The sequence below is a fragment of the Grammomys surdaster genome, unplaced genomic scaffold (assembly GCF_004785775.1).
Source record: "Grammomys surdaster isolate TR1022 unplaced genomic scaffold, NIH_TR_1.0 129, whole genome shotgun sequence".
In the NCBI taxonomy this organism is placed as follows: Eukaryota; Metazoa; Chordata; class Mammalia; order Rodentia; family Muridae; genus Grammomys; species Grammomys surdaster.
Genome location: NW_021604587.1, coordinates 20526567 through 20538729, shown reverse-complemented (window position 1 = coordinate 20538729; position 12163 = coordinate 20526567). Strand labels below are relative to the sequence as shown.

Genomic DNA, 12163 nt, shown 5'->3' with positions numbered 1-12163 from the left:
CCCATCAGTCAGTGCTCCAGCCCACCCCATCAGTCCGTGCTCCAGCCCACCCCATCAGTCCGTGCTCCAGCCCACCCCATCAGTCCGTGCTCCAGCCCACCCCATCAGTCCATGCTCCAGTGTGCCCTTCCCCCTCTCCCCTTTATCTGGACTTATAGAGGAAGGAGCCAGAATGGGCAGAGATTAGAGCAGAAAGGAACCTGGACCATTGCAGCCTTATCATCCCAGAAAACTCACCTCAGAAGAAATGTGGTTACACTGCTTGTGGCAGGCTTTAATGGGGTCCACCTCACTAGAAAAAACCTGGGAAAGGTTTGTCAGGTGCACAACACAATGGTGGAGCATGGGACCTTCCAGAATTCAGACAACAGCAGCTAGGGACAGGGCTACCAAGAGGTAAGAGGTGAAAGGTAGGAGGTGAGAGGTGAGGGGTGAGAGGTGAGAAGTCAGCCTTCCCTGTGGGAGTCTAGAAGCTATAACACACACAACCCCCACCCCACCCCCACCCCCAGGCCTCGTGCCTGGTCAAACAGATTGGGGAGAAAGCGCAGTTGGTTGACTTTGAAAACTCATCTTCTCTGTCCTCGGTCACAAACGAGGACACTAACTTAATCGACACACGGAAGAAACCTCGGCTCAGTGTTAAAGTCATGTCCCATTATTGCTTGCCCAGCCGCTGCTGTGGGGTCCCAAAGAACATGCGGTTGTGTCCATTTGATGCATAAATAAACTGAGGGACTTGCTCAATGTCTGGCACCATACAGAACAGAGCCAATCCAGGAGCCTGCTCAACAAGATAAAAGCAGAAAGCAGAGTGGCTCCTTTCACTCGACACACTCGACATGATCATCTCGATCTCATTTTTATATCCATTTCATCTTACAGATGAAGAAATGGATGTGGTGAGAGGCTGGAGCCTAGCCTGGCAGATGGGACTCTGTTTACAAACTGTGCAAATGAAGGCAGCAGCCTGTCTTCAGAATCACCTGACTTGCCAGCGAGAACTGGGTGTTGTTATGACTGGTACCCAGATGCACATATCTAAGAGGCTTCCTCTTTTCTCTGGTAGAGAAGATGCCCTTGTGGGTTGCTCGTGCCCCCTGGTCTGTTTCCCATCATTTGTGTATAACTAAGCCATCTTGCTTGTGCCCTGTGTGTTCCAAGCTCTCTCTGGGTTTCCTTCTGATTGGAATCAGCTTTGTCATTTGGCTAGCATCTTCAATTAGGAGTTCAGTGGAACCTGGGTATGCACTTGCATCTAGCTGTAGGAGGATATTTTTAGGGCATCAGAATGGTACCTGGACAATTCAGGTCAGATGGGCTCTGTGACAGGTGTAGAGAGGCTCTCTGCTGCCTTAGCTGAAGCCCTCCCTGGCCTCTGTCTACCTTGTCTTGAGGGGCTCTGAGATGAGGACCCATGCACAAGGCTCATCTCTCACTCTCTGGGTTCTTTGTATCTTTCCCCATGAGCTTCCGCAGAAGTCCCAAGGACAACACAAAGCTATGGCTCTGTAGGTCATACTAAGGGACTTGGGAGGTAGCCTTGCTCTGTGACTTCCTTACAGTCTAGAAGAGTATCTTGGAAAAGACTGAGGTCTTTCCTCCCCATCTAAGCCCTTCAGTGACCCGAGGGGAACTTGGGGATGTAGGACCAGGGTGAGGGGTCTGACCCACGCCTGGCACAAGGTCAAGGCAACGACTGTGGCTTCCCTGGTTGCTCATGGATATGGTCTGGATATCTGCCACCACTCTGGAGCCAGAGAGCACGCTCTACAGAGTCCTTGTGCACCCGGCGAAAGAGAGCTAGGATCCATCTTCCAGGTTCTCTCCCCTCTTGCCATGTTCTCATCACTCTGGTGTTTAAGCCGTTATTTTCCCATAGATTTAGAAATGGGCAAATGTATTGCAATTTCATGCTTCTCTTCTTATAAATGCTCTTTGTGGGTTGGTGGGGTGTCTCCGCCAGTAAAGGCACTTGCCAAATGAGTCTGACTTCCTGAGTTTTGTTCCTGTGTATCATCCATGTGGAGGTGGACTGAGGGAACAGACTCCAAAGAGTTGCCCTCTGGTCATTATGCCCAAGCCACAAACATGCGCGCGCGCACACCACCACCACCACCACCACCACCAACGTGGTATTTGCTAGCCTGGTGGCTCTTAGGTGTGCCTGGCTCTCATGTGGATGCCCTATACTAGGCTCCACCCCAAAGAGTGAGGTTGACACCTTGTCTGGCTTGCTCACTGCTTAGCATATCACCCCTCTGGGCCATTGACAGCTCCCTGAAGCAGAAGGCTGCTTTGTGTGTCACATGCCTATGAGGGCTCTTCTTTGTTTTATGGATTTAATTATAAGTCTCTTTGGGGAGTCATGTGACTACTTTAGCCTATGTCCTTTTCCTCCAATAAGAGGATAGGAAAAAGAGCCCAGGGGGTCCTGAGCTTCAAGGTCTGATGCTTTTAACAGCCCAGTTCTCAGATCCCCATCTGTAAGATTCCCTCTCCTTCTGGGTAGGAAGTGCCCCTGCCAGCCAGCCAGCCCTGCCAAGCTTGGATGAGAGGCAGAGAAGCACATAGAAATAGCCTACTGTGAAGATTCCCTCCTCCCACCTCCAGGCCGGATCTAGGCTTCTTGTCTGGTCTTCCTGGTGAGCAGGCTTCTGAAGACATGAAGAAGGCTGTCATTGATAGATCTCCTTTATACAGTCTCAATACACACTGGCCCCCTTCTTTCCTCTCTCTCCTCTGCATGGCATAATAGATCCATACTGGCTTTGATGGAAGAGTCCTTGGGGAGAAAGGGAGCTGGGGAGCAGTGAGGATAGGGGAGCCCACAAGTGCCAGGCAGGGAGGGCTCTCTAGAGCAGTTAGGCTGGCTCATGTCCATTATGAAGATAAGGATCCTGGCCACCCATCTCTTTCCAGGCTTATGAGTCTGGGAGCCTTTGGCTTGGCCTTTTGAGGGCCAGGGGTCTCTGTGGGAATGTATAAAGCACAGAGACTTATCCTGCTTCCAAGCCCCTTTATCCATGTCCCATCCCAAAAGGAGGAGCCATAGTCCCCAGCCCCAAAATGGCATCTTTTGGCACCTGGTATCCCTGTCCCAGCAAGGCAGCCCTCACCTCGAGCCAGGTTCCCGGAGATGAAGCGGAAGAAGAAGCTGATGATGTCCCCCAGGTGCTTCTTACAGCCATGCTGACACTCCTGCAGTCTCGGGTAGCAGCCCTCGCCACACCCTGACATGGTGCTGCCCGGGTCCTGGTTCTCTGGCGGCCTTTCCAAACCCTAGGCTCAGCACCCTTCTTCAGGCAGGATTTGCCCTCTCTAGCAAGTCTGCTTCTAGCCTGCTTCTCTTCCAAATCTCTCTCAGTCTCTCTCTTGGTCTTAGCCTATCTCTTGGCCTGTTTCACTATCTCCTGGTCTTAGGAAAGCATCAAAGACTAACAGCCCCTCAGCCTAGGATCTGCTATGTCTCCCTGAGCCTGTCTGGTACCTGCATTTATCTCCTCAACCTCCCGGACCCAGAAGCTCACTGTTCCCCAAATAAGTGTCAGCAGCTGCAAAAAGCCTGAGAGGGGGTGGGCATTGCTCTGCACCTCAGGAGGAGGTGGCGCCCTGTGTGACTTGCCACTCAGGGTGTGAACCTCACAGGGCCAGGGACTTTCCACAGCCTGTTCTCACCGTCCCAGCCTTTGGCCTCCTCTTGACTCCTGGCTTCTACTTATTACCCAGAATCCTGTCCTACCTGAGTGTCTGAGAAGTAGCAAACAGAGAGAGGAAGTGGTTTCTCTCATGAGGAGAGGGGACAACCAAGAGCATGGCTGGAGCAGGAACTGCTGACTCCCCACTCCCTTTACTGGACACTTGGTAATTGTCAGCTTGCTCAGGACCTCTGGGCACCAACAAGGCAACCAGTCCTCTCTCTGCTTTTACTTGTAGACGTCAGGATTTGTCAGAGGGAGGAATATGTCCCAGAAGCTGCTAGTCTAGGCTAGGGATGTAGCACACTCAGTAGAACACTCACCTGACATGCATGAAGCCCTTGCATGTTAGCCCTTGGTTCAACCCCCAGCAAAAAGTCATGGCTAACACCTTAATCCTATTACACAGAGATTGGAGGCAAAAGGATCAGAAGAGCCAGGTGGTGGTGGCGCACACCTTTAATCCCAGCACTTGGGAGGCAGAGGGAGGCGGATTTCTAAGTTCGAGGCCAGCCTGGTCTACAGAGTGAGTTCCAGGACAGCCAGGACTATACAGAGAAACCCTGTCTCAAAATAACAAAAAGGATCAGAAGGTCAAAGTCAGCCCCAGCTACGTTGCAAGCTCGAGGCCAACCTGGAATGTATGAGAGCCTGTCCCGAAGCAAAACAGAAAAACAACAGTGCCATTCTCCCATGTTCCTCACAGTCAGCGTGGCTTAGTTCTAGCTAGTGAAATGTAAACAGCCTTCTAGAACTTTCTGTGCTTGTCTTGCTTTACTGACACAATTGGCCAAACTTTCTCCTCCCATGTGTCTTTTCCTTTCTTTTGCCAGGAACGACGCCAGAATGGCTAGAGCTGAAGTAACCACTTTGTAACTGAGAAGGAAGGGGACAAAGAGCAGAGTTTCCAAACGTCTGCAGTCACTTCCTAACTCGAATGGAGCCACTGTTGCTCAGAGCTTCTGTTACATACAGAGGTAGGCGAATCAAATTGCCTCCTCCAAAGCAGAAGCGGGGGTGTGTTGTACGCTCTCCCAGGTGAAGAAACTGCAGGATTTGGTGACACTTGTTGTGTACCTGGTCATGTATGCTGCTCTGAGCTATTTACTGAACACACACAAAAGCTGTGCAGCAGGGCCAGCAGGCAGCCCAGGCCTTGTATCTACTAAACCAGTGTATGTAGCAACCATAGAAAATGTGTCTAAGGCAAGCTGTGACACCCTCCGGGTCCATGCAGGTCCCGACAAGCGAACCACATGCACTCAAGTTTCCAGAAAACATGTTTCTTTGGCAATAGTCTCTTTTCCTCTGCACACAGCTAGTTGCAGGCTACTGGGCTATTATGGAGATAGATTGAAGTCTGTAGTTGCTTGGATAGCCATGAGCCCTGAGCTCCCCCTCCCCAGGAACTGGGAGTCTATTGCTGGCCTCAGGCCTTAGTGGATTGTGTATGTGTCTCTTTGTCACCAGGTGTGCTGATGTGGGTGAGATCCAAGCCAGAGTGTGGGGTGGACAGACAGGCAGGCAGCTCAGCCCTTGCTGCTTTGTCCTTCCTTTTGACTACACTGATTTCTGTTGGAGAAAAATCACATGTGACTGACAGGGTGGCAGGAAAAGTGACACCGAGCCGTGAGGCACCTCGGGGCAAGGGCAGTAGAAAGGGACATCTTCTCATCCTTGTGGTACTGAGAGGAGAATGTGTACAGATGCTTCTTGCGTTGCCTGGGAGGAACTGTGGCCTGAAGGAACCTTTCCCATTGATCTTGGCCTGTGGTTAACCATGAGGTCAAGTGTCAGGGAGGTGGAAGGGGGACATGGTCGGTGAAGGACCCATCTGGGGCATGAATCCTTTCTAAATGCTTTTGAGAGGGTGCCAGGGCTGGGCAGGTGCCTGACAGCACAGGAGCCAGGTGGCCTCTCCTCCTAGCCGTGGCAGCACCTGCCTGTAAACAAAGTACCACTTATCCTATTTGATATTACACAGCATTCAAGAGAAGAGCCTCCCTTTCTTGGCTGCCCTGACTGCATGTTGTCATGTGCACAGTTAGCCAGCAGGTGGCAGCCAAGCTCAGCTGTAGCCATCAATTGCAGACAAGGGGCCACTCTTAAGTCTCGCTGAGATTGACTGGTTTCAGACCCTCCAGCACGCCTGCTGCTGTGCACACCACACTCGGAGATCACATACGTCACTGTCATTAATCAAAGGGCTTGTTCCACATCCTGCTATTCTTCCTGCCTCCCCATTCCTGGCACAGCTGGGTAAGTAGACATGCCTACTAAAAACAGGGAAGGTTGGACGCAGCTGCATGATTCGGTCAAGATCGTACACAGGTCACAGTACTCATCTACCTCTCTGTTCAGAAGGTGGCCCAGAGACCAGGTGAAGCCAGAGGTGGTCCTTCAAGCTCCCTACCTATTCAGTGCTTTTTCCTGTCTCCAATACTTTGGGTTTCATTTGAGAGAATTTAGACTCTAGAGGTAGAAGCCCCAAGGGAAGACATCCAAGGGTCTGTTGCCCCAAAGGCTAAGATGGTCACCTGGTCCCTTTAGGCTGCTCTAATCAGTTAGAAAGGGCCAGTTGATAAGAACCAGGTAGGTAATAGTACTGTTCCTGGGGCAGCTTACAGAGTAACACAGAGGAGCAAGGGAGGACAGAGTCTCAGCTCAGTGGTGTCTCTGGGAATCCTAGTAACACTCATCAACATCAACGGGAATTACAGTAGCTCCTTAGGCAGGGCCACAGACGGTGTAGACCCCTAAGGTGTGAAGGCTTGGTTTGCTCTGTTGAGAACTCTCTAGAGCCGATCAAAGATGGCCACTCCATGCTGCAGCCTGAGGCATGGGGAGTCCCTAAGTCCTTTTTTGAATCAGTACCGACCCCATGACTTGCATGACTGATGAGTCTGTGGGTCTGCACATTGGGAGGGCTGGGAGCACAGCCTTGGGTCCTTGAATGGTGGTGTTGTGTGACTCAGAAGCAGGAGCTGCGCAGTGTGACAGCTGGGATATAGGTTTTGTCACACTGTGGTTCCCTGTTCCTCCTTTTCTGTGACTTTCTCCAGACCCAGGGTCTCAGCTGTTTGCTTAACTCAGGCAGCCAGGACCCCAGGCCATTTGGGGAGGATTTTATTCTAACTTAGATAATTGAAGAAACCCAAATCTCACCGACTTCCTGGGCAGGCAGACTTGAGAAGCAGGTCTGTCCAGTTGGTGGCATCGGCTATAGCTGAAACCATGCCTCTTTCCAAAGGCATTCTGCCAGAAAGGGCCACCCACAGAGGAGGCCAGAGTCACAGCTCTGGCACACTGAGGAGGTGTCCCTAGGGTCCTGGGCTAATAATGGCTGCTTCTGGGTGGGGAGTCAAGCTGCCTGCCCTGCCCCCAACCTCTGGACCCATGCATCTTAGAGACCCTGCTGCTGTGCCCCTGATAACTCCCAGGGCACAGCCATAACTGGACCAGTTTTGCACCCCCACCTTGAGGTCCCTGAGTCTTGCTTATTCTGTGTTGAGGTCTCAACTCACTGAAGTCTTAGGGATACTGTGCTGGGCCTACTTCACTTTCAGCAATCCCAGATACCTGTTTTTCTGATTCTACAGCTGAATGGAAAAACCCCAACAAGGGCAGCATCTGGGCTGCTGGACTGCACAGGCACCTAGTGCTCAGGAAACCGTGGCAGGCCTCGCTGGACATGTGATGGAGATCCCCTGAATGGTGCTTATTGTTCTGTGTACCCAGAGCCTGAGAAGCAAACTCATCACAGAGTGGCATTTCACACGCACACAAAATCGCCAGTGTGGCCACATCAATGGAGTCTTCCTTAAGGGCCATAGATGGGTGTGTCCGGACTGGGTTGCTGAAGCCCAGGAGCTCACTCAAGGGAATCAGGGCATATGGAACTTTCACTCCTCATCCTGTGGGGTCCTTGCCTGGAAGGTGAAGGTGCTTCTGGGCCCCAATCTCTGGAGAACTGGACAAGCCATTTAATCTTTTTTTTTTTTCTGTACCTGTGGACTCTCAAGTAAAATGAAGCAAGAGAGCAAGGGAGCTTCACACAGCTTAACACGGCTTGCTTCCCATGAGCCATATCTCCTCTCAGTGTTCGGCAACTTCTGATAAACATGTCCATCCATGCAAATACAGGCTGGGCTGGGCTGCTCCATGCTCTCCCAGCCTTACCCTGTACTGTGTACCTCTGAAGGGAGTGACTGGGAAAAGGCTCTGTCTTCTAAGAAGTCACCCTGAATGGGGTGTGAAAACACCCTGCTTGCTCTCGGACTCTCCACCCAGTGCACCACAGCATGGCACTGCCCTCACCGGTGTACAGTCCCAACCAGAGCCACTACTGCCCAGTGCCTTGTGGGTCAGAGTGGCACTTATGGAGGAGGACAGAGGACTTGACTGCAGTTGTCATATTCTATCTGTCCAGGAAAACTCAAGATGACAGATATGGAGGAAGTGAGACTTCAAAGGGGACAGAAAACTGAGCCATCTTCGGTGGAGCTGAGTCCTGTGGACACACTCAGAGGCCACACCAGAGTACCACAGCTCTTGGAGCCCACTCTGGTGGACAGTGGGATGGACACACTCAAAGGCCACACCAGAGTACCACAGCTCTTGGAGCCCACTCTGGTAGACAGTGGGAAACACTTTCACACCAGTGCAAATCATACACGTTCTGCTGCCTGCAAGACCTTAAAACAGCTGGGCTCCAGGAAGGGCTCCCCACATGTGCTAGTGCTTCCATGGGAAAGATTGGGAGACAAGTGTCAGCTAAAATGACCTTAGTTCACAAGGGGCGGGGCTCTCGTGGAATGGAATCAAGCTAAGAGCAAGTCAGGGTAGACTTTGCCAATAAAGATGAGGTCTTAGGATGCAGCAGCCTTGTCGCTTCATACACATGCACAGGCTACCTCTCCTCCACTCAGGAACACCAGCCAACCTGAGAGGCTAGTAACACCGACTGTGCCCATTGTCCGACAAAGAGACTGAGGCTCCCTGGAGACCACACACAGCAAGAGCACGTGGTTTAAGAAAACACACAAAGCAGGTCTCCAGGCCAAGCATAGACCTTGTGCAGGTGATAGCTTCTCATACATGCCTCTATGCCATCGAAAACATCTGTGGTATAGGGAGGGACCTTGCAACTGATCCTGGAATGCTGGTATGGGATTGCACTTCCACATGCATGGCATATGTACACGTATGCACATGTATGAGTGTATGCACACTCATGTGCAAAAGTGTGAGTGTGTGTGAGAGAGACTGCAGGGGCTCTGTGATGTTGCCTCTGCATTTTCTGTACTACTATTCATTGCAAACACCTCCAAATAGCTGTGAAGAAGCAGTTATTGCTGCTAGCCTCACTCCCATGCCACGAACACTCCAGCATGCCAGCCTCTGTCTCTGGGTACATGGGGCAAGAACCAGGAGGTACTAGATCTGTCCTGTGGGTAAGTCCAGGGCCCTTTTTTTATGGAGGACTTAGAAAGGATGGGTGAGATGTTGAAGATAGTTGCACAGGAGGAGAGCCTGGCTTCTCAGCCTCCAGCCGGCCTCTGTCTCCCAGGCACTCTGAAAAGCCTGTGCATGGTCCCGGTCTGCTGTCCCCATGTCCTGCACTACAATCCTGTACCAGAGCTCAGGTCTCTGTGTGCAACATCAGTGAAGGGAGAGTGTGGACGAATGGAGACACATTTCCCAACAGAGGTGGCGGCAGTATGGCCCAAGGTGGCCTCTGTGGCCTCAGGAAAGACAGAGCTCAGCGTGATCTCTACTGTCTGTCTGGACCCCAGTCACTCTTGTCCTACCTGAGCCTTGTGGGGCAGCACTGGACAGGATCCACTTGATTAAGCAGCAACGCATCAGGGCCTGGCGGGTGAATCGTGGCCTTTGCCACTTGATGCCTTCCCTTTTGCTCAGCGGTATGCGCCCAGGGTCTCCCAGGAGGCTGCCATCCGATGCCTTCATTGCTTCCTGCAGAGGGAATGGAGGGAGGAGGCTTACTAAGCACAGGCTCGCAGGAGGGACCTCCAGAAGGTCCTATCGGCCACTCTGATATCCTGGGTGAGGCCAGTCCTAACCCAATCAGGAACCAACTCTGCAAGTGCTGGCTGGAAGACCCCCTTCAGCCCCACCCCTTGAGCCCTGCTGTCCCCACTGTCCCTCATGGTTTCTTTCCATCCTGCACTCAGGCTCTGGCATAGGGCAGGGCCCCAAGAAGAAGTGTTCCAGAGAAGCAAGGCCATAAGTGAGTCCAGATTTGTTTATCTCAAGCTCCCCCCTTCATCAGCCTGGCTGACAGAGCTGAATAGCTCCTTAGAGAACTCACCGAAGCCTAGAGAAGAGAAAGGGTTCACACAGGTGATACCATGAGGTAAGTGCATTTCCTTTCTCCCAGTAAGGGCCTTGCTGTGGATGAAAATCTGTGTGACCATCTAAAGAAGCCTGCCCATGGCCGTCTGGCCAGCTAATTAGGGGAACCCGGGGGTGGGAGGTGTTGAGAGACAGTAGGATCTAAATTTGAGTAGGTGTGAATCAGAAAAGGTCAGCCTGGAGCCACTGTGGAGGATTCAGAGCAGAGAGGTTTGTTTGCTTATGGCAATACTGGCCTTCAATCCTGTCCATCAAACCGTCTTGCCTTCATTAGTCCCTAGTGGTGGCAGGGTAGCTTCTGGCTGGGCAGGCTGCAGTCAGCCATGATGGCCCTCTGGGCATCTGGGTTGCTTCAGCTGTGTCCTGTCTCCCACTAGCACAGCGATGGAACAGGTAGGACTTGGCTCGCAGTTGTCACCTCACACTCTCAGCAACAACCCCTCAATTCTTTCCCTTCCCCAAGGTTCGCTTGGTAGTGAGGAACGTTGGTGTGGAGGGAAGGGATGCCAGGGATACAGAAGGAGGCAGCTCCCTACAGATATTGCGCATACACACTCGCATACTTAAAGACACATGTGTGTACACATACATACACAGAGCCACACACAGGCACATGCTCCTACAGACCCTGCCCTGGCTGGGTCAGAGGCACTTTCTACATTATCAAGCCTCTCATTCAGGAAAGGAACAGCCTTGATGGATAAAATCTGTATATTGGTCAAGGAGTAGGAGGCAGGGTGGGTCAGGGAGCCGGTCCTTCATTCTCTCATGAATTCATTGCTTGAAGACTGCAGAAGCCAAGATGGACCTCAGAGCCTCAGCGCCATTAGCAGGGGCACTTCATTAGAAGTCCCCCACCCACCCACAGTGCTGGCACCAGTAGAATTTGTCTCAAACCCTAGGCAAGTGTGGTGGGCCCTGTGGTCCCCCCAGGGCAGGCTGAGACCCCCTTGTGCATCATTTTGTCATGATCCTGTGAGATGGGTCACACCACCTATTTACAGGTAAGGAAACTAAATCCCTGAGGAGTGTGGGCACACAGCACACTGTGATGTGGCATTCTGACCCCAAGTTCAGATAATCTTGCCCACAGGCTTCCAAAGTGGCTGTTCATGGGGCCAGGTCCCTGGAGAGATTTCAGAAGGTGGGTACTGGGGCTCCTTAATCAGATCTACAATCTCCCAAAGTAACCGTTTATGAATGCTCTGGGCTAAGGGGTCCTAGTGCCATTTTTTCTCCCTGGTAGAGAGTCAGGGTGATATCTAGACACTACACTGGCTTCCTCTACCTGGTGGAGTGGCCAGAACTTTCAATTTGAGCCCCTCAAGGCAAGGGCTGTGATAATTTCCCTTCATGAGGTAGCAGAGATCTCTGAAGAGAAAGAAGGGCAGAGAAAAGGAAACCTGTCCATTCTCTCACAGAAGAGTCAAGCCTGTGGCCTGGGCCCATCCCACCGTGAAGAAGGCAGGAGCAGAGATGGGTGAACACGGGTCATCTTCATGAATATTTGACACTTGTCTGTCTGGGAGAGGGTCTGATTGAGCTGCCAAGGGATGTTAAATAGCTCTCCTGACACCCTCTTCTTGTCTCCCAGGCTCAAAGGCATTGGGGGGAGGGAGGTGACCCCACTGCCCCTTCATTCTTATGGGTTCTGTGAGGGAAGGTGACAGAGTGAGGGCTTCTGGGTCACTGAGGACAGTGGAAGACATTAAGCATCCGTTTGCCCCTGTTCAGAGTCCCTGATGGCTTTCTGTCACTTTGCAAATCAAACCATGTCACATGCCTGCCCCGAGCTCACTGTGCTCCTCACAGGCTGGCTCCTCTGCACCGCACTGTCTGAGAATTGAGTATCTGCTGACCCTTGCACTGGATGCTTGTCCTCTGAATGCTCAAGGCCACACTCAGGTGTCAGACCCCTGAAGCACTGCTCTAACTAGGTCACTTCCTTGTGCCTCTACCTCAGGCTCTGTGGCTGCAGCTCCTGGATGCATCAAATAGCTTGTTATTTTACTTTCGCCAGAATGTCAGCTCTGAGACTACTTGTGTGTGTGTGTGTGTGTGTGTGTGTGTGTGTGTGTGTGTGTGTGTGT

General features: G+C 51.9%; 1 protein-coding gene across 4 annotated transcripts in view; it reads right to left on the bottom strand.

Annotated features, from left to right (window-relative positions):
- The window catches only part of Kcnip3 (potassium voltage-gated channel interacting protein 3), a 64744-nt gene that overhangs the window by 44683 nt on the left and 7898 nt on the right, over positions 1 to 12163 (bottom strand). For 3 of the 4 annotated variants that reach the window (XM_028754545.1, XM_028754537.1, XM_028754548.1), the window contains exon 2: positions 9509 to 9674. In XM_028754545.1, the coding sequence (XP_028610378.1) occupies positions 9509 to 9674 (166 nt within the window). Of the gene's footprint in view, positions 1 to 3119; positions 3534 to 9508; positions 9675 to 12163 lie in introns of those variants that run through there. The other variant, XM_028754550.1, reaches the window with a different exon arrangement.